The 26,220-nt window shown below is 43.5% G+C and overlaps 3 protein-coding genes and 1 non-coding gene across 8 annotated transcripts in view; 2 read left to right on the top strand and 2 right to left on the bottom strand.

Moving 5' to 3' along the window:
• Positions 1 to 2,227: 2,227 nt before the first annotated feature.
• LOC112204046 (40-kDa huntingtin-associated protein) lies at positions 2,228 to 3,911 on the bottom strand. The gene has a single exon (XM_009439884.3). The coding sequence runs from the start codon at positions 3,909 to 3,911 to the stop codon at positions 2,799 to 2,801; it is 1,113 nt and encodes a 370-aa protein (XP_009438159.2). The 3' UTR covers positions 2,228 to 2,798.
• MIR1184-1 (microRNA mir-1184-1) lies at positions 2,831 to 2,928 on the top strand. Its single transcript, NR_035568.1, has one exon. It is a non-coding gene; the product is annotated as a microRNA mir-1184-1 (primary transcript).
• The window catches only part of CLIC2 (chloride intracellular channel 2), a 107,617-nt gene continuing 85,306 nt past the window's right edge, over positions 3,910 to 26,220 (top strand). For 2 of the 5 annotated variants that reach the window (XM_054677155.1, XM_054677154.1), the window contains exon 1: positions 3,910 to 4,152. In XM_054677155.1, coding sequence (XP_054533130.1) covers positions 3,910 to 4,152 — 243 coding nt within the window. Of the gene's footprint in view, positions 4,153 to 11,219; positions 11,515 to 12,960; positions 13,050 to 18,942; positions 19,006 to 26,220 lie in introns of those variants that run through there. The other 3 variants (XM_063804701.1, XM_063804704.1, XM_063804702.1) reach the window with 3 other exon arrangements.
• Positions 4,738 to 5,321, bottom strand: H2AB3 (H2A.B variant histone 3). The gene has a single exon (XM_024353175.3). The coding sequence runs from the start codon at positions 5,231 to 5,233 to the stop codon at positions 4,886 to 4,888; it is 348 nt and encodes a 115-aa protein (XP_024208943.1). The 5' UTR covers positions 5,234 to 5,321; the 3' UTR covers positions 4,738 to 4,885.

Raw genomic sequence — 26,220 nt, 5'->3', positions numbered from 1 at the left:
AGGGGTGGGCAAACTATAGCCCCAGAATTTGGCCCATAGCCTGCTTTTGTACGGACTGTGAGTTAAGAATAGTTTTTACACGTTGAAAGGATTGCAAAGACAAACATACAAAGAAACAAAGAAGACTGTGCAACAGAGACCACCTGTGGCCTGTAAAGACTAACACATTTCTATCCCGCCCTTGACAGAAAGAGTCTGTGGGCTGCTGGTCTCCTCTAACGGTGGTAGAGATGCCTGCACGGTTAACATTAATCCTTGGCACCAGAATCCTCAGCACCTAGGAACCAGATCTTGCCTAACACGCTAATTTCAGTCTTGACCACCTTCCTCCGGCGTAGCGGTTCTCAAACGTCTTTGTCTTTGTACTATTCACGTATAAAATATTCTTTCATAAGCAACATTTATCCTTTTGGGAGTACCTCACAATGGGGAGAAGGGGAACCCCAACAGCCTTTAAGGGTTCACTGCTTCGCTGCCACCATTTCCGACGGTTTACACTGTTTTAAGTGTGAATTTGGAATTGTTTTCAAGTTAAAAAGCAAACTAATCATGTCCTCTGAAAGTATTTGCTTTTGGCATGCTAGAAATCAGTGTTGACTTTTGATACTGATGTGATACATTACGAGGGAATTCTCAAAAATGCTGAAATCTGGCCTCGGCCCAGTTATCACTGCTCTTAAGCTTCTGAGGGAGATACACGAATGAGCCCACGGCAAATGGAAAACGAGGAGTTTTAGTGTTTCCTAGAATTATGCTCAGATACCCACTACCTGACCGTCTGGTTATCCTTCCCCTCACCTCCCTGACGCAAGGAGTTTGGACCAGAGGCCTAAGGAGGCTTCTCCTGAAGCCCAAATCCCAAACTGGTCACCAGTCATGCTCCGTAACTCCTGAACCTGACAAGAAGCCAGCCGGCCAGGTCTGCAGCCCGGGTTAAGAGGAGCATACCAGGAAAGAGCCAAAGAGCAAAGGAGCATGAGCCCTTCAACCGCTTTTACAATAATTTGGGCTAGGCGTTCAGGGCTCCGTAGGACCCTTCCTGGCAGCCAAGTGAGAGAAAGAGGAATGACGGTGGAATGGGCCTCTCCTGTGCTTCCCATTACTTCCACACTGTCGAAATAGAAATAGAAGCAGAAAAGAACACCCTACAAGTCCCACCCATTTGGAGGCACTCAACTCACAGTGACAACCCTCCACACCTCTCCCCTGCAAAAAGACGCAAAACAAAAACACCTACTCCAAACTGTGTCCTTACATCTCAGCCCCGAAGATCAGTATTGTGTGCAACTTCGGCCCAAAGGATGCATTTCCCCAGGGTTGAAAGTTTGAGAAAGAGGCTATATTCTGAAGAGTTCTTGTTGTCACCATCAAAAGGATTAAAAAGACGCAATAAGTAAGAAAACAGCTTAGTTGGGGGGCATGCTCCATTTGAGCCAGAAAGCCTTGGAAACTTAAGTGTTCTCAAACGGAACGCCATCCTGCTTTGGGGGAACACGGAGGCTGCCTTGCAGTCACGTGATCGCACAACACCAAAGGGCCACGCACTCTGATTTCACCTCCTTAACTAAAAGTTGCAGCAAAATCCCTATTACAGGCCAGGCGTGGTGGCTCATGCCTGTAATCCCAGCACTTTGGGAGGCCGAGGAGGGTGGATCATCTGAGGTCAGGAGTTGGAGACCAGCTTGGCCAACATGGTGAGACCCCCATCTCTATTAAAAATACAAAAATTAGCCCAGCGTGGTGGTGCACGCCTGTTAATCCCAGGCACCCTGGAGGTTGAGGTAGGAGAATCGCTTGAACCCAGGAGGCGGAGGTTGCAGTGAGCCGAGATCACGCCACTGCGCTCCTGCCTGGGCGACAGAGTGAGACTCCATCTCGAAAAAAAAAAAAAAAAAAAAAAAAAAAAAATCCCTATTACAAATAAAAGCTGTTGTGATCCAGACTGCATATACCTCTGCGAATGGAACCAGAACCGTGAATTCCAATGCAAATCGATGCATCGGCACCAGACCCGCTGCACTGGATGTATCTGCATTGCAGTCACCCCAGTACGGAGCACATCATAGATGATCTCTGCAGGTTCGTTGCCCACACAGGAGGCATAGCGCAAATTTCAAAGGAACGAATACAGCCTGGAGCCCAAACAGCTATCTGGTTCTGCTGCTGGCCTCCTGACAAGTAGGTAAGAGAGTCACATTTTATAGACGACGGACACCAAAACCACACATGAGGAGTACAAGAGTAGCTTTATCATGGATTTAGGGCTGTGGTTACAAGGAAGCTGTAAGGAATAAAATGACTCCCATGAAGACGTACCGTGCGGACGAGTGGAAGGAGAAATTTGGCCATTACAAAGACACAGGAATATGTTAAGAAGTGAGGGGCAGGATGAAATCATCTAGGGTAGGTATTTAGAGGGAGGGCGCCGTGCAAAATAAGATCCTCACTATGAAACAAAGGCGGAGGCAGGAGGCTGCGTTGGGTGGAAGCAGCGGAGGAAGGAGACGAAAGGGATTGTCATTTTCATGTCGTGGCTTTTTAGAAGACAGCCATGTCCTCTACTCTGATTCTATCAAAATGTGTTCTCGGGGTGCTGGTAACGTTCAGCCAACGAAATAATTCCTATGGCGGCAGTAGGAATAACAAAACGCAGAAGCGGGAACGATGTCTTTTTATTCCTCCCCAGACGCAAACGTGGATGCATGAGGTTTGGTAACAGGCAAAGTCATCTGGTTAACGTGACTGATGCAAAAAGTCCCGGCCTGGGCAAAAAGAAGTCATTGGGTGAATGGGACGGATCAGACTCCCTGTCCTGAGGGGGAGATGGTTTCTTGCAGAACGAGGTGAAGGAGGTGGTTCTGCTCAGCAGTCAACAGTGGCCACATCTCCACCTGCAGCGACTTGATGGCTTCCGTGTCCTTTTCGTGGGTAGCCATGACCAAAGACTGGAGCAGCAGAAAGAGCTCCTCGGGAAGCTGGCCGCTGCTCTCCTGCCCGTGGCTGTCAAAAGCCTCCCAGGAGTACTTCTCCAGGGTCTGGGCGTGCTCCGGCAGCAGCTTGGCGGGCGGTGGTTGCAGGAGGAGCAGCAGCAGCACGCGGGACACCTCGCAGCGGACTAGCACGTCCGAGAAGGCGCCCAGGGCGGCGGGAGAGGGCGCCGCCGAGCCGGAGTTCGGAGGAAGCGGCGCGGCCGGTAGGGCGGGCGTCGCCCCGGGCCCGGGCTGGGGTGCCGGCGGCGGGGGCGGCGGCAGTGACTGCACCGGGTGGCTGCCGTGCTCCCGCGCCAGGCGCTGCATGCGCGTGAAGACCGCCAGGGCGCCGGTGTAGTCGCGCGCCAGCAGCTGGCAGGAGGCGGCCTCGCCAAGCGCCTGCAGCGCGGCCAGGGGCAGCTGGGGCAGCTGGAGCTGGGCGGCGCGCTGGAAGTGACCGGCGGCGGCGGCCGGCTGGCCCAGGTCGCGCAGGGCGGCGGCCAGCTCGAGGCAGAGGGCGGCGGCGGCGGCCGGCTGACCCAGCTCGAGGTGCAGACGCACCGCGGCGCCCAGGGCGCTGGCGGCGGCCTGCAGCGGCTCCCCGTAGGCGGCGGGGCAGACCAGGCGCTGGCGCGCGTCGCGCTCCTGCCGCAGGAAGAGGCGGGCGGCCTCGGTGAGGGCCAGCGCCTCCCCGGGCCCGTGGAAGAGCGCCTGCTGGCAGCGCGCCACCGCCAGCTGGCACCAGGCCGCGTAGGGCAGACACTCCTGAGCGCGCAGCTCCCGGCCCAGCTGTCCGAACTGCTCGCCGGCCTCCGCCACGTTCGGCTTCCGCAGGAACCGCTTCTTCAGCTTGTTCGACACCAGCCGGTAGCGGGCCAGGAAGTCCCCGGCCTCGGGTCCCGGGCCGGCGCCGCCGCCCAGGCCTGCAGCCGCTGCCGCCATGCTCGCCGCCCCAAGCACTTCCCGACGCGCCGCCGCAGCTGGCGGGCGGGCCGGGGCGGGGCGACGTGCCCTGCGTCCCCCTCGGCGGGCTGCCGCCGTGCCCGCGCCGGCTCCCCAGCCCGAGCCTGCCCCTTGCCCTGGTGATATGCAAAGAGCGGGATCGGAGGCGGGGCCTGGCCGGGCTGTGAGCGGCGTATGCAAATGGAGGGTCTCGGGGATGCGGAGCCAAGACCCTGGGAAGGTACGCGGGGCCTGGCGGGGCACCAGCTGCTGCTAGCTCGGCTGCAATGCAAATGGTCTAGGCTGCTAAAGGCATCCCACAGCCTCTCCATCTGAACATGACCCAAACTAAACTCGTGACCCTAATTCCATGTCTGTGCATTTCTGGACTGTTGTTCCGCCCCCCTCCGCCCCCCCCCCGCCCCGACTACTCACTCCTCCGTCTTCCGGTCCAGGGCCCCTTGCCAAGCGCCGGGTCCACCTCTCCGTCCCCACCCCGGTTGCCTTAGAAGTCCGTCCTGTCGCAACACTGCAGTCATGGTCTTGAGGCCCACCCGCCCCAACGAACACCATCATGCTGAGGACTTTCCCGGGCAGGCCCTGACTTGCTCAGAACCAGCGGGGGTGTCCCCTTCCCACCCAGGGCCACTCCCCTGCACTGTCACCGGCAGAGACTGCTCCTCTGTGCCATCCCTGACTCCCACCCAACCCCAGACCCCCACCACCTCTCCATCCCTCCAGCTGTGGAGGTCTCACAACCCCCCAACCCATCTCACCGCCCCCCCACCCCCACCCCAAGGCAAAGTGACTGAAGCAGGCAGATGGGTTCCTTTAAACATTTTATTGACAGAATTAATGAAGGCCCAAGACTTTGGGGCCTGGGCTGTGGGGGGAGGGTGTTTAAGGCCGGGGGATTTGGGGCCGGGTGGGTGGACGAGTGGACCTGTCAGGTCCCAGGGGCCGGGTGTCAGAAGCTAGTCCTCGCCGGGGGCCACTTGAGAGATGGTGGTCGTGTTGAAAAGGGTGCTCAGTAGCCTGTCGTTGTGAACCACCATGTCCAGCAGCAGGGGAGTGATGTTCCGCGCTCCGCTGTTCTGGGCCTCGTTGCCCGCCAGCTCCAGGACCTTGGCCGTCAGGTACTCAATAACCGCAGCGAGGTAGACCGGCGCCGTGCGACTCAGGCGCTGAGCGTACTGGCCCTCCCGTAGACTGCGCTCCACCTGGCTCACTGAAAACGAAAGCTCCGCTCGGACGGTGCGAGAGCAGGTCCGCCCCCGGCCGCCAGCACCGGAGGACCCTCGGTGTCTCCTCCTCCTCGGCATGCTGGGCGTTGAGTGTGCTATCTCGGCTTGGCCCAGCTAGGCAAGATGGCTCTCAAGAGGACAGTTAGCGCGTCCAGTACTGTGTATCCTAGCGACCAGGGCCCAGCCCCTCATTGGCTAGGGAGCCGAGACCAATGGGCACGCACATCCGGTGACGGGCACGCATGTGGTGACGGGCACGCATGTGGTGACGGCCCCTCACAAGGGACGCACGTCCGTCAGGTGACCTCATCACTTTCCCATTGGCCTCGAGGGAGCAGGCCTGGGCCTAGAAGTGGCTGGAGGGCCGTGGGGGTGGGGTGGGGCGGGGCAGGGGGAATCGCGCTGGTGACCCTCTCTTTGCCAGTGGGAACTTTCCCTTTCTACTGGATGGGAACACTGTGGGAAAGACAAAGGGGTGGGCGAGGGGAGGATGGGTACCACGCCTTCACAATGTTGCACATCCATCACGACCACCTAGTTCCGAAACGTTTTCAACACCCCGAAAGGAAACCGAAACCCCTGTACCTATAAGCAGTCACTTGGCGCACGCCTCCTTCCACACCACCACTACCAGCCCCCACACCCTCCCACACACACCCCCTCCCCCCGCCCATACGCACGTTCCCGATAGTCCCTGGCAACCCCTAGTCCATCTGCTTTCTGTCCGTAGAGGTTAGCCTGTTCTGGAGATTTCCTATAGATGGAATTATACGACCAAATGTGAGGCCTTGTGTGTCTGGCTGCTTTCACTTAGCGTAATGGTTTCATCAGGGTTCATCCATGTAGAGGCATGAATCACTACTTCCTTCCTTTGAATGAGTACGATTCTGTTGTATAAATAGGAGGCCACATTTTGTTTACCCACTCGTCAGTTGATGGACAGGTTATTTCCCCCTTCTGGCTATTGTGAATGGCACTGCCATGACCATCTCTCTACAGGTTTTTCTTTGAATATCTCTTTTCAGTTCTTTTGGGTCTATTTCTAGGAGTCAAACTGCTGGCTCGTGTGGTAATTCTGTTTAACTTATCGAGGAACCACCAAACTGATTTCCACAGCAGCTGTAATCTTTCGCATTCCCAACAGTAGTGCATGAGAGTCCCAATTTCTTCACAGCCTCATCAAAACTTGTTTTCTGTTTGCCTCATTTTGTTTTGTTTACAGTAGCCATCCTAGTGGGTGTGAAGTGCTATCTCATGGTGGTTTTCATTTGTATTTCCCAAATGGCTAATGATGTTGCTGTGGTTTGAGTGCGTCCCCCAAATTGTGTGTCTTGGAAACTTAATCCCCAAATTCACATGTTGATTGGAGGCGCAGCCTTTGAGACGGTAATTAGGATTAGATAAGGTCATCGGGGTGAGACCCCCAGGATGCGACTGGTGGCTTTATAAGAATAGGAAGAGAGGCCTGAAACGACATACACGCTCTTGCCCTCTCGCCATGTGATACCCTCTGCCATCCCCAGATGCCGGGGCACTTCCCAGTCCCCAGAACGGTAAGAAATAAATTTCTTTTCTTTATAAATTGTTCAGTGTCGGGTATTCAATTATGGCAACAGAAAACAGACTAAGACATCTTTTCATGTGCTTCTTGGCCCTCTGTACCTCTGCTTTGGAGGAATGTCTATTCAAGCCCTTTGCCCATTTTTTAATTCGGTTGATTGTATTTTGGCTGTGGGCTTCTAAAACTTATTCATATATTCTGGAAAATAGACTCTTATCAGATATGTGATTTGCAAATGTTTCTCCCATTCACTTTCTGGATAGAGCCCTTTGTTGCCCAAAAGATTTACATTTGGATGTAGTCCAACTTGCCAAATGAAAAGATATCTGTGGCTTTGCCTTTGGTGTCATACTGAAGGAGCTGTTGCCTAATCCAAGGTCGTGCAAAGTTACATCTCTGTTTTCTTCTTAGAGTTTTATAGTTTCAGCCCTTACATTTAGATCTGTGATCCATTTTGAATTAATTCTTTACATGATGTGAGGTAGGGGTCCAGGGGCATTCTTTTGCATGTGGCTATCCAGTTGTCCCAGTGCAGTTTGTTGAGGGGATTATTCTTCCCCTCCACCCATTGAGGGGTGCCGGAACTCTTACTGAAAATAAACTTTACATAAATATATGGGTTTATTCCTGACTCTGAGTTCTGTAACATTGACCTAATGTATCTATCACGATGGCAGTACCACCCTTTTCGGATTACTGCGGTTTTGTAGTACGTTTTGAAATTGGGAAGTGTGAGTCCTTCAACTTTTTTCTTTTCTGAGATTGTTTTGGCTATCTGAGCCCCTTACATTTTCTTATGAATTTTAGGATCAGCTTGTCAGTTTTTACAAAGAAGGCAGGTTGGATTCTGACAGGCATCACAATGAATCTGTATATTGCCTTGGAGATTACGGGCATCTTAACAATATTAAGTGTCCCAGTCCGTTAACACAAAATGCCTTTCGATTTATTTAGGTCTTCTTTAATTTATTTTAGCAACGTCTTGTAATTTTCAGAGTATACATCTTGTACACCTTTTGTTAAATTTATTCCTCGACATTTTATTGTTTCGATGCTACTGTAAAATGAATCATTTCCTTAATCTTATTTTCATGTTATTCATTGCTCAGCAAAGTTGCAGTATCCAAGATCAATCTGCAACAGTCAGTTGTTTCAACCAGTCTTTCACCATTAAGTATGATATTATCTCTGGGTTTTTCATGGATGCCCTCTATCAGGTTGAAGAAGTTTCTTTCTGTTCCTGGTTTGTTGAATTTATTTTCATGAAAGGGTACTGCGTTTTGTCAAATGATCCTTTTTGTACATGATTAAGATGACCATGAGCCCCCTCCCCCGCCCCCGCTCTGCCGTGCATTCTGTTAATATGGTGTATTATATAAATTGATTTTCACATGTTGAACCAACCATTGATATGGTGTATTATATAAACTGATTTTCACATGTTGAACCAACCTTACATTTGTGGGATAAATCCTATTTGGTCATAGTGTATAAAGAGTGGTCAGTAAACATTTCGTTGAAAGAATAGGAGTGGATCTGGCAAGCTTCTTGGAGGACAATGTGTGTGTTAAAGAATCTGTAGCATGATGAGAAGCCAAGGCACCGGTGGGAGGAGGGGAGTTGCAACCAATTCATTAAGGCTGGAGAGTACGATGCCAGTGGAGCAGTAGTGGTTGATGTGGCTGGGAAAGAGGTAGGCAGGAGCCAAGACATGGAGGTTCTATTATGCCATGCTGAGGTTTTAGAATACCCTGTAGGCTACACTGAACCCACTGTGGTCTTTCAGCTTGGGAGTGACGTGGTCTGATTTGCCTCTAGAAATATCACCCTGGAAGCTGTGTGGAGAATAGAACAGAGAGGATTGTGTCTGGAGAATAGAACAGAGAGGACTGAGATTGGAATTAGAAAGCTGCTGTATTATACCAGTCAAGAAATGACAGATATCTCAACTAAGACAATGGCATTGGTAGATAAGACTAGGGGACAGAGTCCATAAAAAGTTTAGGTAGTAAAATGGCACACAGTAGACACTCACTACATATTACTCATACTGGCGAACCTAGCTGGAGACATGATAATTCATGTGCTCATTCTTCAAAAAATATTGAAGGGTAGTGCCAGGTATACTGCGTTAAGCATTGAGACAACACCAACGAGAAATATAGATCAGATCCCTGCATGCAGTCTGGTGGAACATACAGACAAGGAGCCAGACAATGACAACACTATACTGTGATAAGTGCTATGAGAGGGGAAGTTCAAGGTGCTGGTTATAGTTTGGTTTGTTTGACCCCTCCAAATCTCATGTGGAAATTTGATACCCAGTGTTGGAAGGTGGGGTCTAATGGAAGGTGTTTGGGTCATGGGGTGGATCCTTCATGAATGGCTTGGTGCCAGCCTCGCAGTAATGAGTGAGTTCTCACTTGATTCATTCCCACAAGAGCTGGTTGTTAAAAAAGAGTGTAGCACCTCCCCCCCACCCCACCTTGATTCCTCTCTCACCATGTGATCTCTGCACTTGCCGGCTCCCCTTCACCTTATGCCATGAGTGGAAGCAGCCTGAGACCCTCACCAGAAACCAAGCAGATGCCAGCACCATGTTTCCTGTACAGCCTGCAGAATCATGAGCCAAATAAACCTCTTTTCTTTATAAATTACCCAGCCTCAGGTATTCCTTTATAGCAACACAGATGGACTAAGAAAGTGCTGTAGGAACACATAAGAGGAGTACTTTACACAGACGTTTGGGGTTGGGGAAATGTTCCTGGAGAAATGGTGTCCAATATGAAGCTTGAAGAACGAGTACAAGTTAGCCAATTGGAAAAGCGGGGCATTGGTTGGCAGGGGAGGGGAGTGGCGATGGGGAAGTGAAAAAGCTCTAGCATGACTCCACAGGGATAGAGTGAGGTGACCACAGACTTTGGAGTCATTCCTGGACAAATGGGATGAAGGAGGAGGTCTGCGTATGGGTAGGAAGATGAGTTCAGTCTTCAGCGTGTGAAATTTGAAATGCCTGTGGGATATCCAGATGGAGATGAAGGAGATTTGGCTTAGGAGTTCAGGAGTGAAGTCAATACTGAAAATACAGATTTGCGACTCATCAGGGTAGTTCTTGAAGCCATGAATGTAGTTGAGACCATTCAGGGAGAGCACATAGAATATATAAGGGGACCAAGGACAACTTCTTTTAAGGGGCAAGCAAAAGAGGAACATCATTGGAAGAAGACTAGAGGAGTGTCTCCACAGATAAAGTTGGTGCGGGGTTGGGGGGCACGCTAAAAGATAATCAAGCCAGAAAGAGATGAGAGCAAAGGTGCAGAAGGAAGCCAGAGGAACTGAACAAGAAGGGACAAACTCAGAAACACTTGCTGAGTTCCAAAATGATAAGCATTAAAACCTGTTCACTGAGTTAAGCAATGCAAGTGTTGCTGGGGGCCTTGGCAAGAGCAATTTCAGTGGAGGGGTTGGAGGCAGAAACTAGACCAGACTTGTACTAGGAGCTCGTGAGAAATTCTAAGACATATCTTCCCAATACTGGGCAGCATGATAAATGTCCACATTAGAGAGAATTGGTGAGCAGGTCATGCTCAGCCAAGGCATTTTACATGCCTAGTGGAATCTCATGCAGGAAGCTTCTCTAAGCGTAGAGGTAAGGGTAGGTCTGATGGCAACAATCTCTCTTACTTTTCCTTCTTCTGCGAATGTCTTGATTTCCCCTGCATTCCTGAAGGTAATTTCACTTTGTAGACAGGGTTCTTTTGTTTCGCCACTTGAGAAGTGTTATGCCACTTCCTCTGGCCTCCATGGTTTCTAATGAGAAATATATTGCCATTCTAATTCCTTTTCCCGTATAGGTAAGGTTTCCTTTCTCTCTCTCTCTGCTTTTGGGACTTTTTTCCTAGGTCCTTAGTTTTCAGAAGTTTGACTGTGATGCTTCTTGGTGTAAGTTTCTTTAAGATTATTCTGTTTGGGGTTCACTCAGCTTCTTAAATGTACAGGCATGTGTCTTTTGCCGTATTTAGAATCTTCCAGCCATTATTTATTTGAATACTTTTTCAGTCCCACCCCCTTCCTCCTTTCCTTCTGTCACTATGATGACACAAAAGGTAGCTCTTTTGTCATATTCCCACAGATCCCCAAGTGTCCACTCATTTTTCCCCCAGTCACTTAGGCTCAGGCCACATGTTCTGACCGGGGGTTTTATTGTTAGTTCCATTTCAAAGCCTTTGCAATGGTATTTGGTTCTGTTAAGCATGATCAGCAGTCTTGGAGCTGGCGAGGTCTATATCCCTTACTCAGTGCAGTTCTCAAAGTCCTTTGTATGTCGTACAGGATCACATCTGTACATACACACCTTGGGGGGTAAGCCCAGAAGCTCATACACAGCTTCATGGGTTTACTTTCCCAAGCACTTCCTCCCTCCCTGCAATCTCCCCAGCACTTTCTGGTTCCCTCAGCTTCCCCTTTTCAACCTTGTAGCCGTGAAGCTGTTGCTGTCGCTTTAGTCACTCTTCTCTGCCACACGCTTCCTGTGCCTTTGCCTTCCTCTGGTGTGATTTGGCAGGAAGACCAAAGAGGGGAAAAAGAAGTCACGGGCACCCTTTTGGGACCTACAATCAGAGAGGAAGGTTACTTTCCTTCAGAGCTTTAATCACCTGAAGGCCCTGGCGGCTGCCACTGTCACTGTCACTGCCTCTGTCACCACCACTGCTGCCACAGGATTGCCTGTGGGCTAGAACATGAAAGTACAAAGAAAAGAAGAAAGAAAAACTGGGGATTCCCTTAACTATCGCTGAGGGTTAGTATTCCCTTTTCCCTCTTCTCAAGTCAGAACCAGAGCTCTCTCTGTTCACACCACTGTCTACTTCTAACTTGCAGGCTACATTGAGCCAAGGATACTAAAGGGGGGAAAATGTGAAATTCACTGCTGTTTCAGTGGTGCTTCAGATTGTAGTCTTTCCCCGGTCTGCCTCCTTCCATTTACTTTTCAGAGTCCTCAAATAGCTGGCCCGTGCACTGTGTCCACATTTTATAGCTGCATTCAGTAGAGTGTGCATGCTTCATCTCACCCAGGAGCAGAAACATTCTGGAGATGTTACATTTTACTTTTATATTTAAGTGGAACAAATTTGTTCCCTTGTAAGTGATGTGTGTGTGTGGGTGTGGGTGTGGGTGTGTGCGCGCGCGCGCGCGCGCACGCACTTAGGTGTCTTTAAAGAATTTAAGAAATTCTTTAATTTTTTTTGAAGTACCATAACACAACTAGAACATATCTCAATATTGATTGTTCTGCATCAATTTTTCATGGTAGAGACTTTGTCCTTTTCAGGAGCAGGTTCAATTCTTCCTTTATTTCTGGAAACTTTTCACATATGGCATCTGCGGATATTTTTCTATCCCATTTATTAGGCTCTTTACTTAAGGCATGTAAATTATCTTAATGTTGGATCAGCATTAGCGTGACCATCTAAAGTCCTTCCTCCATGCCCTTGTTTCGATTTGTGTGCATGTCTCTTCTGCATCTTGCTCTTCCTAATTTACTTCTTTGATCCACCATGTGGTTCTTTGAGTTCTCGGTTTCTTTTCTGAGCTCAGTAATCTCCTTTTTTTAAAAAAAAAAATCATATTCGGTTGCCAATCATCTGGTCTTTGAAACTTTGTTAAGTTGAAATCATATTTTAAATTTTACTATGGCTTAGAGAACTCTAGGGTTAGTTGCATCTGTTCCTTGTTTTATGCATTCTTCCAGTCTGTGATGGTTATCTGTCTTTTGTATACTATGATGGTTTCTTTCTTTCTCTTTCTTTCTTCTTCCTTTCTTCTTTCTTTTTTCTTTCTTTCTTCTTCTTTCTTTCTCTTTCTCTCTATTTCCTTATTTCTTTTCTTCTTTTTCTTTCTTCCCTCCTCCCCTCTTCTCTTTTTCCCTCCTTTCTTCCTTCTGTCTTCCTTCCTTCCTCCCTCCCTCTCTCTCTCCTCTCTTCTCTCCTTTTCCCTCTCCCTCTCTATCCCTGTAGATTGTTAGCATCATTGCTAAACCATTTATTTTTATTTCAATTATGGAAAACATTGTCAGACGTTCTATTTGCTCTAAAATTCTGAGGGTGATAATTTGAGGGCAGGCGGGATGTTGATTTCAATCTACCTTTTCTTCTAAGATCTTGCTAAATATCATGTATCATGCTCTAGTCCATCCATGCAAGGGTGTGTCTTACTCTGAGGGTTTTGTTTTGTTTGCCCAACTCAGCACGGTGTCTTGGAAAATGGAAAGAATTGGGAGCCTTCCTACCGCTGGTGAAATCTAGGAGTGGCAGTTGAGGGCTTCTGTTCACAAAGGTATTTACTTAATTTTTTTCTGCTTATTCTCTCAGTCCATTTCTCCTCAAGTTAGAGAGCCTTACATCCCATTCTCAGGATCTGACTGGCTCACATTGTTTTTCCTCAGTATTGCTTCCAGGGGGTGGGGACAGAATGAGAAGTGTGCTAAACCAGCCATCCTCCCCACAAGAATTTATACATATATATATGTACTATATATATGTACATATATAATACATATATAAATACATATATAAATACCTATATAATATACATGTATATATGAATACCCATATATTTATATATATGCATATATATGTATGTATATGTATATATGTATATGTATATATGTATGTATATGTATATATGTATACATATGTGTATATATGTGCATATGTTATATATGTATATATTTATATATGTAAATGTGCATATATTTATATATAAATGTGCATATATTTATATATAAATGTGTATATATTTATCTATATAAATGCATATATATACATACGTATATATTTGTATGTATAAATACGTATATATTTGTATATATAAATACGTAGATATAAATACATATATGTACATTTATATATAAAATGTAGATATAAATATATACGTAGTTATAGTTATAGAACTACGTATACGTAGTTATAGTTATAGAACTACGTATACGTAGTTATAGTTATAGAACTACGTATACGTAGTTATAGTTATAGAACTACGTATACGTAGTTATAGTTATAGAACTACGTATACGTAGTTATAGTTATAGAACTACGTATACGTAGTTATAGTTATAGAACTACGTATACGTAGTTATAGTTATAGAACTACGTATACGTAGTTATAGTTATAGAACTACGTATACGTAGTTATAGTTATAGAACTACGTATACGTAGTTATAGTTATAGAACTACGTATACGTAGTTATAGTTATAGAACTACGTATACGTAGTTATAGTTATAGAACTACGTATACGTAGTTATAGTTATAGAACTACGTATACGTAGTTATAGTTATAGAACTACGTATACGTAGTTATAGTTATAGAACTACGTATACGTAGTTATACTTATAGAACTACGTATACGTAGTTATACTTATAGAACTACGTATACGTAGTTATAGTTATATAAATGTATATAAATATATACATATTTATAGTTATATAAATGTATATAAATATATACATATTTATAGTTATATAAATGTATATAAATATATACTTATTTATAGTTATATAAATATATAAATTACTTATTTATAGTTATATAAATATATAAATATATATAAATATATACTTATTTATAGTTATATAAATATATAAATATATACTTATTTATTGTTATATAAATATATAAATATATACTTATTTATAGTTATATACATATATGAATATATACTTATTTATAGTTATATACATATATAAATATATACATATTTATAGTTATCTATAAATATATACGTATTTATAGTTATATAAATATATATAAGTATATACGTATTTATAGTTATATAAATATATATAAATATATACGTATTTATAGTTATGTAAATATATATAAATTTATACGTATTTATAGTTATATAAATATATATGAATATATATGTATTTATAGTTATATAAATATATATGAATATATATGTATTTATAGTTATATAAATATGTATATGTATTTATAGTTATATAAATAAATATATAGGTATTTATAGTTATATAAATATATATGTATTTATAGTTGTATAAATATATAAATATGTATTTATAGTTATATAAATATATATAAATATATATAAAAAATATATGTATTTATAGTTATATAAATATATATGTATTTATAGTTATATTATATATGTATTTATAGTTATATAAATACATATGTATTTATAGTTATATAAACACATGTATATTTATGTATTTATATAAATATAAATACATGTATATTTATGTATTTATATTTATATAAATATACATGTATTTTTTTATATAAATACATAATATATATAAATATAAATATAAATATAATATAAATACATAAATATACATGTATTTATATTTATGTAAATATACATGTATTTATATAAATAGATATACATGTATTTATATAAATAGATATACATGTATTTATATAAGTAGATATACATATATTTATATAAATACATGTAAATATTCATGTATGTATATTTATATAAATACGTGTAAATATACATGCGTGTATATTTATATAAATACATGTAAATATACATGTGTGTATATTTATATAAATATATATGGAATATACATGCGTGTATATTTATATAAATATATATGTAATATACATGCGTGTATATTTATATAAACATATATGTAATATACATGTATGTATATTTATATAAACATATATGTAATATACATGTATGTATATTTATATAAATATATGTAACATACATGTGTGCATATTTATATAAATATATATGTAACATACATGTAAGTATATTTATATAAATATATATGTAATATACATGTATTTATATTTATATAAATATATATGTAATATACATGTATTTATATTTATATAAATATATGTAATATACATGTATTTATATTTATATCCATATATGTAATATACATGTATTTATATACATATATAATATACATGTAGCTATAAATACATATATAATATACATGTAGATATACATACATGTATAATGCATGTATGTATATATACACGTATATGTATACGTGTATATATACATATATGTATATTCATATAAATATATATATATATATTCCTGGGAAGCCACTTTCCTCCCTCTCTTCCTCCTTCTCCTGCTTCTCCTCCTTAGTCTTCTCTTCTTCTCCTCCTTAGTCTTCTCTTCTTCTCATTCTGCTTTTTACCATTATTTATTTATTATTTTTTAATTTATTTAGTAGGATCGGGGAAGGGAGATTCTTTTATCTTTCTTCACTCTGCCATCTTTTACAAATAAATTGTAATGTTACTGACTCCAAGTTAAGATAAAAGCTTGCTTGCTTGAATGTGATTATTGCTTTGCTTGAGTCTGTAGATGATTCACTAAAAATAGTCTCAGGAAAACAGGACCTTCAACAGAGATAAAAGAAAACACGCCAACCAGCAGCTCTGGGAAGGGGCTGACCAGCCTGGTAAGAATAGGCTGACGGTGCCTGTAGAAGGTCACAAAACATTGACCAAGAAAGCAGTGATTAACTGCCCACCTGAGACTGAACACGTTTTAGAAGAATGTTTTGATCATTATTTCCTCTGCTTTCCCTTAAAAACCCCTAATCCAGAGGCACAACTCAGAGAGGTGATCACTGAAGTCTAGTTCACTGACTCCTCCCGGTTGCTGGCTTCTCAAATAAAGCTAACTTTCCTTTCACCAAAGCTCCTCTCTTTGAGTTTTTGGCCTTCAGGTGATGAATGGCCTGGACCGGAGTTCAGTTACAAAATCTCTGGTTTTGAAGGGTTATTTTTTTATTCCTGGGATATATTCCGGCTGACTTGGAGTTAGTTTTAGATAAATGTAAGCTTTCTAATGGATCTGAATCCACACTAACGGATATGAAATTATCAAGGTCTTTTTATTTTTAATCGCAAACACTTCATTTTATCAAATCTTAATCGTCTCCAATTTCACCGCAAACAATGCAAGGACCTTGTCTTACAAGTCAATGCTGTCTAGTATTTAGTTATAATTTGGTCAGTCATATTGTTTTTATGCATTGTTTTTTTTTTTTTTTTTTGGACTCATGGCCATGGTTACTAGTTTCTTTGTTCACCATTCCTCTGTTGCATCTTGCTTTGTTCTTTTCGTTCAATTTCCTTTTAATGGAAGAACATCTTTAAGTCGTTCTTTCAGTGAGGGTTTGTGAGTGGTCAGCCCTCTCAACCTTTGTTGAAGAATATCTTTACTGGCTGGGTGCAGTGGCTCACACCTGTAATCCCAGCATTTTGGGAGGCCGAGGTGGGAGGATTATTTGAGCTCAGGAGTTCAAGACCAGGCTGGGCAACATAATGAGACTTTGTCTCTACAAAATAATAAATAAATAAATAGCCGGGAGTGGTGGTGCTCACCTGTAGTCCCAGCTACTCGGGAAAAAAAAAAAATTAGCCAGGCATGGAGGTGCACACCTGTAGTCCTAGCTACTAGGGAGGCTGAGGCAGGAGGATCCCTTGAGCCCATGAGATCGAGGCTGCAGTGAGCCATGATCGCACCACTGTACCCCAACCTGGGTGACAGAGTGAGACCTTGTCTCAACAAATAAATAAATAAATATTTTAAAATATATCAAAAAGAATATCTTTATTTCACTCATTCTTGAATTGTAGTTTAGTTGGGTATGACATTTCCCCCCATTCCCCGAATGCATTAGTGATATGATTCCATTTTTATTGCAGTTGGTGAGAAGTCTGCTGTCAGTTTATTATCCCTTTGATAGCACTGTGTCTTTTCTTTCTGGTTGATTTTAAGATCTTTCCCCTTTTCTTTGTTGACCTGCGCCGGTTCCCCTGTGATTCAGTTTTATTGATTCTTGCTGTGGCTCATGCTTTTAGAATACGAGGAACTATGTCTGTTTTCAAATCTGAAAATTTCCAGCCAGTATCCTTTTGATTATTGGTTTACCCCTGCTCTCTTTAGTCTCTGATTCTGTCATTCCTATTAGAGGTTTTTTGGACCTTTGCATCATTTTTCTGTATCTCTTAACCGTTTATACATTTGCTATCTCTCCTTGCTGCCTTCTGAATAATTTCCTTACTTCTATCTTCCAGTTCACTAAAGCAGATGAATCTGCTTTTAAACCCATCCTCTGATCTTTTGCTGTCACTGGAAATAATGTCTTTCATTTTCGGAAGTTCTATTTGGTTCCTTAAAGAAAGAAACCGGCCTCTTCTTTTTCCGTAGAATCTTGATCTTTCTCATATGTTTGGATTCCTTATTATTTCTAAGTATCTTACACAAACTTATTTTATACTCTCGGTTGGCTCTATTATCTAAAGTTTTTGGTAGTGTAATCCTGCTCATCATTGTGTTTGCTGATACTCAATCACAGGTGGTTTTTTTTTTTCCTCAGGTTTTTTATAATTTTGTTTGTGAGTTTAGGGATTTGTTCAAACGGCTTCATCTGTGTGACTTCAATGAGGTTTGACTGGGGGTGTATCTCTGGCTGTTATCTTTTTGATGTTAATGTGTAAGCTTGGGGTTTTCAAGACCTAAATAAGAGGTATTAATTCCAACCCTAGACCTACATGACAATAGCCTTAGAGTTACAAATGACCAGGGGAAGCATTTTATTTTCTCCCACCAGAACCCATGAAGAAACAAACTCTCTTGTCATCTCACCATGGTGGTGGGAAGACTTTTTTTTCCTAGTCCATCCTTTCACTGACTGTGTAGCCCTTGTGAGGCACCAAGGCTTGTCTCCTCTCCCTGGTGGTTATTGAATCCATTCCCCTACCACCCTAACATAAATTCAAATGCCCATTGATCTGCTCTTTAGGTTCCTCTTTGTTTTTTGACACCTGAGGGTCAACTTCCACCATAAGTTCATCACATGTGCATTAAAAGGAATATTTATTAAATTTTATCCTGCCTTTTAAAAGGTGCTTTGTAACAGGAGGGTTTTCAGGTTATCTAGTGTGCACTGTTTCCAGAAATGGAAATTGCTTTCCCCTTTAAAACTCCCAGAGCACTAAGAAGCTCCCACAAATTCTCTGGAAGAGGAATGTGATGGGGGCGGGGGAAGACTTTTCATGAATATGTAGCCTCAAAGAAAGATTGGTGCTTTGGGGTGCCAGACACTCAGGGGTTGAAAGAGCCCTAATTGCTCAAAGCCACATGTCACAAGAAATTTTGGGAAGAAGAGCCACTTTATGAACTGGTTACCTTCATGGATTTTTCTTCCCTAGGCTCAGAAGTGGAAAAATATGAAGATCCATTGCTGATGGGAATCCTGCCCTAAGCAAACGGTGGTGAGACATGGCTGCTTTTAGTGCATTTATTATATGTGACCATTTAAAAGCAGGTACTGAAGGCTGCAGAAAAGTCACGAGGTGGTACTCAAAATATGGTTATATAGATAACTGGGTGTGGCTCTTCCCTGAGGCACAAAGAACTGATTTTTGTGTACTCTTTGAAAGGAAATGTATAAAGTTGGTATTATGCTTTACTCAGAAAGTTTTTAAGAGGGTTGGGAGTGATGCAATCACTTTAAAATGATATACAAGGTTGAACACTCTGCTAAGCTTCAGGTAAGAGTATCCAATTGCCTCTTGGACTTCCCTGCCTGGATGTTCTGTTCCACGTGCACCCCAAACTCAAATATATCCAAGACTGAAAACATCTTCTCTCCAAGCTCTCTCCTCTTCTAATATTCCCTGTGTGAATAAGGTGTGCCCAGTTGACCAAACCAGTAACCTGGGAGTCATCTTGACACCTTCCTCTCCCTCAACCCCTCTCTCACAATTAATTGGACACCAAGTTCAGTGGACTCTACCTTCAAAATGCCTCTCAAATCAATCCACGTCTCTCCTTGGCATTGCTGTCGGGCAGCAGGGCCCAGGTTCCCACTCCTCTTGGAAATGACAGAGGTCTCGCCTCTTCTGCACTTTCCCCCGAGCTTGAGGATCTATCCTGTCCAGAAGAAATCCTTTCCCTTTCATATTTCTATAGAATGCTGTCTAACACTTTGAATTCCCTTCAGGCTCTGGGTTTCAGAAATCAACACAGAAAGAATGCCGGGCTATTCATTTCCCTCCAGGATGAAGTTAGAATCTTGAGGGCAGCGAGGAAGGCAGGCATATGCATTGTTGCAAACCTTCTCAAGTGATTCCGATGTGCAGCTCCGGTCAAGAGCCACTGCACAACGTGGTGAGCTATTTGAATACAGGGACCATGCCTTTCAACTTTGTATTCATCAAAACACAACGCAGCCAATACCTGATATAGAATCAGTGCTCAGTAAATGTTCCAGTGAATGAGTGAATACAAGAACTAAAGAATGATATGGTGCAAAGAAATGGATGAAAGGGATCTTACGAGCTACTTAGTGCAATCCCTTCATTTTTTTTTTTTTTTTTCAGTTGCCGTAGTGTTGGGATTGCTTGAGGCTCCCGGATGTTCACAGGATGTCATTTTTGGCAACCACAGACCACTAGTTACCCAGCTTTTTTAGGTGTTGTGTAGCAAGGAGGGATTTCGGGTTATGTAATCTGCAATATTTCCAGAAATGGAAATTATTTCTTTTTCCTTTTATGACTCACACAACGTCAGGAAATTTCCACAAAATTCCCAGAAGAACATGATGGAGGAAACCACTTTCCCTATATATATTTTAGTGGAATATATTTTATTTTAATGGAACTGCCAGTGAAGCAGTAGATGTGGCCAGCAGACACTGCTTTCCTGGTGTCTCCTGAGAACTCTTTTCTCTCATTGGTTATTTTCACCTGCCTTCTTCTGCAAGTTCCTTTTTGTTTGGGCTCATTTTCCATTTTCTCTGTATCCAGGTTTGTTGAAAATGCAGGAGCCAGTGCTTCCCAACCTTCCCTACTCCAAACGCCTATGCACACGCACCCACTTGCATGCGTGCACGTACACGTGCACACATATACACCCACACGTACACGCGTGTGTGCACACACACTCCTGGACTCTTGAGAAGCTTTCAAAAGGAACTTATAGATAGGGTGAGGACTTTTACTATTAATTATTAATTATTATTATTATTACTTATATCTGAAATATAACATTTTGGACGCACGGAAGTGCTCTAACCCCCAAATTCCTGTTTGTCTCTGGAAAGGAGCAGGCAGTCTAGGATGGGCAGGGACACACAAGACAACTTATCTTTTGCCATATGCATTAGACCTAAAGTATTTACAAAGCAAAAGAGGCAGCTGTGGCGAGACAGAAAAAGCCCTGGATTCAGAATTAAAACAGCTGGGTTAGAGTACTGGCTCTGTCACTTGCTCTCTAACTCCCAGTTTCCTCATCTGTAAAATCGGGGCAATGGTACTACTTCATATTAATACAACCTCAGCTGCAAAAGACTGGTTTAGGTACCCTTGTTCTGAGCTCCCACAGACTCCTTGTGCTTACCTGGTGTTAACATTGGCTGTTAATACATGTGTCTCCCGTGGTACAAGGAGATCTTGAGGGCAGAAATTCTATTTGTCTGGCCTCCACCGTGCCTGCCCTCAGTGCACAGCAGAATGGTCAATGAATGTTGGTTGAGTGAATGAAGAACAATCGGACATTTGCATGTTTTTGTGTGTATAATTCCTGTTGTACTATCATCGGTAGACCGCCAGGATAGTACAAATCTATTTTTATTGTATGTAAATTTGACATATAGACATTCCAAAATTAACAGGAGTTGATTCGCTCCCCATGTTACCTAACAACTAGTTTCGGAATGTTGTTGGATCCCTTTAGGAGAATATTTCAGTACATTTGCTCCCCTGGTTAGGGTTAGGGGTTAGGGTTAGGGTTGTGTTCCCAGCACAAGCGTCTCCTCAATAATAAGCCTTCACGTGTGTGCACCGGCACTTTAAAGAGTTGTTGTTGTTGTTTTTTTAAAGGTGTTTTCTTGTACACTGACTTATATGCTCCTCACGAGAACCCCATGAGACAGGCAGGAAAGGTGTTCCTGCTACCACTTGATGGATGAAGAAACCAATGTTCAGAGACGTTAACTGAGTCACTACACACCACATCAAGAGCAAGTTTGTTTCAGAGCTGGGCCTCAAACAGAATCGGGTTTCTCATTTCACAGTCTGGTGTTTTTTACACAATGCATTTGTTCAACCCGGCTGCAATTTGTGATGTTGCTTCAGTGATATTTTTTGCATCTCATCCTATTCCTGCTTCACAACTGCACCTCCTACCACTTGCCTCAGCATACTCTCAACCGGGGCTTCTCAGATGCTCAACCAGGGCCTCTCCCTCTACCCTGAACATGTCCTCTTGCAATTTCCTGCCTCTGGATCTTTGCATCTGTTTTCACCTCTTGGTGGGCACCCCTTCCCCACCCCCACGTCACTGCAGGTTGAAAGAAACCCTAGGCATCCTCTCGGTTTCAACTCAAAGACCACCTAACTTCATGAAACCTCTGCAGATGGGCCCTGCTGGATGAGATCTCTCTGCCCTTGAATGCACAGAGCAGTCCATGTCTTGTTCTATATCCATTTCCATACCTGCTTCATTCCCTTCTCTACAGTGTCCCTTGCTCCATGTTCTCACAGCCCCCTGTGCTCAGTTTTCACAGCACATATTGCCCTATGTTGTGAGCCTGCTTTCGTCCTGTGACTGTGAGCTCCTTGAGGACTGGAACCTTGTCTGACTTATCTCGGTATCTCCAGCACGCAGCACAGTGCCTGGAACACAGTAGTTGCTCCAAAAAATGTTGGATGAATGAGTGGATGGATGAACGAACACTACCCCACACAACGCCTTGGATATAGTAGCTGCAAAATAATAATGGATCAAATTGAGTCTATAACCAGATCTCATTTCTTTTCATCCTATCTCAGTGAAAGATGAAGGTGCTTTCTTCTGACTCAGGCTGTCACTTCCACTCCTGCTCTGGGTTCGATCCCATCCTGCCTCCCCAGGTGCCTCACTCCATCAATTACCTCTTCTCTCAAGAATGTCTAATCTCTCCGTCTTCTCTGCCTGGCTCCTTTCCTTGCAGTAACTAAAATGCTCAGGTCTCTCCTCCCATTCCAAAAATAAGTACCCTCAATTGAATGGGTGTCTTCTTCCTCACAGTATCAAGATATGTACCTCATCGGGGAGTAACCCAGCTGAGTGAGCCCTTTACTGGGGAGCCTTCAGTGTGAGTCTCCTTAGATCTTTTTCTCTTAGGTTGGTCAGATGGCTCACAGAAGACTCTTCCAGCTGCCAGAAGTTTAGGGGCAGGGGCAGGGGCAGGGGCAGGGGCAGGGGCAGGGAAGAAGACTGGGAGTTCACAGCTTTCAGGACACATGCTTCCACTCAACACCCCTGTTTTCAGTACAGGACCCCAGCCCTCAACTAAGTCTGGGAACTCCCCATCCAGAGACCCTCTGCTTTACCCTCTCCAGGGAATAACACTCCAGGCTTCTGTCAGAGCAGGGAAGGGCCAGCCCCTCACTGGCATTGACAGCAGGAGGGGATTTGGCAATGAATCTACTTCTTAAAAGAGTTTTCAAACAGCCTTCATTATTTTGATACCCACCCCCCTTCACTTCCAGAGGTAACTCCACTTCCAGAGTTACCTTGGTCCAGCCTTTGAAGATTCCTGGGGGTGAGGAGTAAATCAAGTTAGCTTTTTGCTTTTCCCACTAAGGTCCCAGAATTCCTAGTTTGTGGCCTTCTTGGATCTGCTAAGTCAGTTGCCACTCATCCATCTGTTCTTCAGCATCCAAAATTTAGTTGTTGCCTCCTTTCCTGTTCTTCAACCCTTTTTATTTCATCTTCACTCCTATCCTTCTAATCCTTTCAAAAATCACATTTGTAGCAGTTCCAGTGGGGTTTTGGGAGATGGTGAAGTTAGATGTGGAAGTATGTGCTCCACCTTAACTATGCACCATCACGAGCATGGGTGTCTGCCTGCCTGTCTCATTGATTCTACACACCTTCATTACCACACCACTCTCCCTAAAACTCTCCAGACTCAGCTTTTCTCATCTGGCTCTCTGACCTGTTCCCTGACCATTCTGTTCTTTCAGCTCTCAGCCTTCGGACTGCCAAAACCCCAAACCAACTTCCTATCCAGGAACCCTCAGGCCTAGAAGTTCAGATGTCTTGCCAATATATCTGTGCTTCACAACTTGCCTACTCTCTCTGACCCCTAACATTTTCACATACTTTTCCAATTCTGCCTGTCATAAATTTGCTGCTTCCCCCTAAGTAGAATGTTGATTCCTGTCAAACACACAGCCTAGCCCTGATTCCTCCTCTTCTCTCAAGCAGTGATATTGTCAACAATGATAAACAACTACTATGTACTGAGTGTTTTTTTATGTGCTGCTCACACTTTATACACATGTATAGATTCATTCTTCATCATAGATTTTTCAGCTAGCTGGCATTTATTAGCCCCACTTTGCATATGTAGGAACACAGGCTCAAGGAAAGAAAGCAACTTCCCACAATTTCCCAGGCTAGTAAAAGTCAGAGATGGAATTCAAGCCCAGATCATTCCAAGTTTGTGCTCTTCCTATGACACGACACTGCCTCAGTCAAGGCATCAGAGAGGAAGTTAGAAAGCAGATGGTGAGAGGGAGTACCTGAATTGCAGGGAGTACCTGAATTGGAGGGAGTGGCCACCATCAGTGGGTAGACCATGGAGAAAGATGGGGCTAACAGAGAAAAACCTTCACTGAGTTCACAGGTTTACACAGCATTAGCCCTTGTGATCTTTAGTCGTGCAGGGGATAAATTACCGTGCCTGCCTGCCCACACAGAAAGTAAGCTAGAACACCACCACTAATCTATATGATATACACCAACATGGCTTAAGACGATTTATTGCAACTGTAAAAAAATGCGCCCCCCCCTTTTTTTTCCAGAAAGGAAGCGTGGATTGCATTAATCAAGCTAAAGACTTTTATACTTCTTTACAGTCTGACACAAAAACAGACAGTCATAAAGATAAGCCCGAATCATCAAGAAAGTGCACAGTAGTATTTTGCAAACCCAATTTAGGGAATCAGGGAAGAGTAAAATCCACATGGAAAAGGTTTCCCCTTACTTCCCATTCGTGATGGTACAGTGAGTTCATGTTATGGAACGCCCACTGCTCCAAACACATGGCAATGATGGACAAAATATAAAAAGGTAAACTCAAAAAGGCATGGCCAAGACAAAACAAACAAAACAAAACAAAAACAAAAGATAATTGTCTCCATGTTGAAGTACTAGGCTTGTTGCTCTGGAAGCAAACCATGGTAACCAGAAGCTAAGCTCCTGCAATGTATAGCGGTTCCAAAGTACCCTGAGCAAGATGGAAGACAAAAGCCATACTCACAGATTAAAGCCCAGGACTAGAATGGAGCTACCCACAAACCCACCAACCCCTGACTGTAAGTCTCACAAAAAAGAACTACCACCAAACTCTGCCAGGGTCTTTGGTTCTGATGAGCTGCAGGCCTAAGGAGGTGAGGATGCAGACATGTTCTGGCCTCGTAACTAAGAGTTGAGCTAATCCACAGCTGAGCTAAGTGAGTGGATTTCCAATATGCCCAAGAGCACCCTGGGGCCAGTGATATGGATATGTTCTATCAAAGGGTTTTGAGCCTAACAACTGACTGGTATTTTTCAAGAGAAAAAAAAGTACTGAATAGGTTAATTTCCTTCCATTCTTGGAAGAGGCAAAATTAGAAATGATGAATTTTTTTTTTTTTTTGAGACATGGTCTTGCTCTGTTACCCAGGCTGGAGTGCAGTGGCGTGATCATAGCTCACAGTAGCCTTGAACTGCTGGGCTCAAGAGATCCTCCCACCTCAGCTTCCCGAGTAGCTGGGACTGCAGGCACTCATGACTCCACCCAACTAACTTTTCTTTTAATTCTATTTTTTTGTAGAAACGGGGTCTTGCTTTGCTGCTCAGGCTGGTTTCAAACTCCTGGCCTCAAGCAATCCTCCTGCCTTGGCCTCCAAAAGTGCTGGGATTACAGGCGTGAGCCACGGCACCTGGCCAGATTTTGCTTTTAAGTTTGAAATGCTTTATTTAGAGTTTATTAGCCACTAACTCCTTTTTTTTTTTTTTTTAAACTTTTAAGTTCAGGGGTACAAGTGCAGGTTTGTTACGTAGGTAAACTTGTGTCATAGGGGATTTGTTGCATAGATTGTTTCATCACCCAGGTGTTAAGCTTAGTACCCATTAGTTGTTTTTCTTGATCCTCTCCCTCCTCACACCCTCTATCCTCCAAAAGGCCCCAGTGTGTGTTGTTCCCCTCTATGTGTCCATATGTTCTCATCATTTAACTCTCACTTATAAGTGAGAACATGCAGTATTTGGTTTTCTCTTTCTGTGTTGGTCTGCTAAGGATAAGGGCCTCCAGCTCCATCCATGTCCCTGCGAAGGACATTATCTCATTCTTTTTTATGGCTGCATAGTATTCCATGGTGTATATGTACCACATTATCTTTCTCCAGTCTGTCACTGTTGGGGATTTAGGCTGATTCCATGTCTTTGCTATT

This window comes from Pan troglodytes, chromosome X (assembly GCF_028858775.2).
Source record: "Pan troglodytes isolate AG18354 chromosome X, NHGRI_mPanTro3-v2.0_pri, whole genome shotgun sequence".
In the NCBI taxonomy this organism is placed as follows: Eukaryota; Metazoa; Chordata; class Mammalia; order Primates; family Hominidae; genus Pan; species Pan troglodytes.
This window is presented reverse-complemented; position numbering and strand designations above follow the sequence as displayed.

Bases quoted from the DNA above. Each gene is read 5' to 3' on its own strand.
- LOC112204046 (XM_009439884.3), bottom strand. From the start codon at position 3,911: ATGGCGGCAGCGGCTGCAGGCCTGGGCGGCGGCGCCGGCCCGGGACCC.
- H2AB3 (XM_024353175.3), bottom strand. From the start codon at position 5,233: ATGCCGAGGAGGAGGAGACACCGAGGGTCCTCCGGTGCTGGCGGCCGG.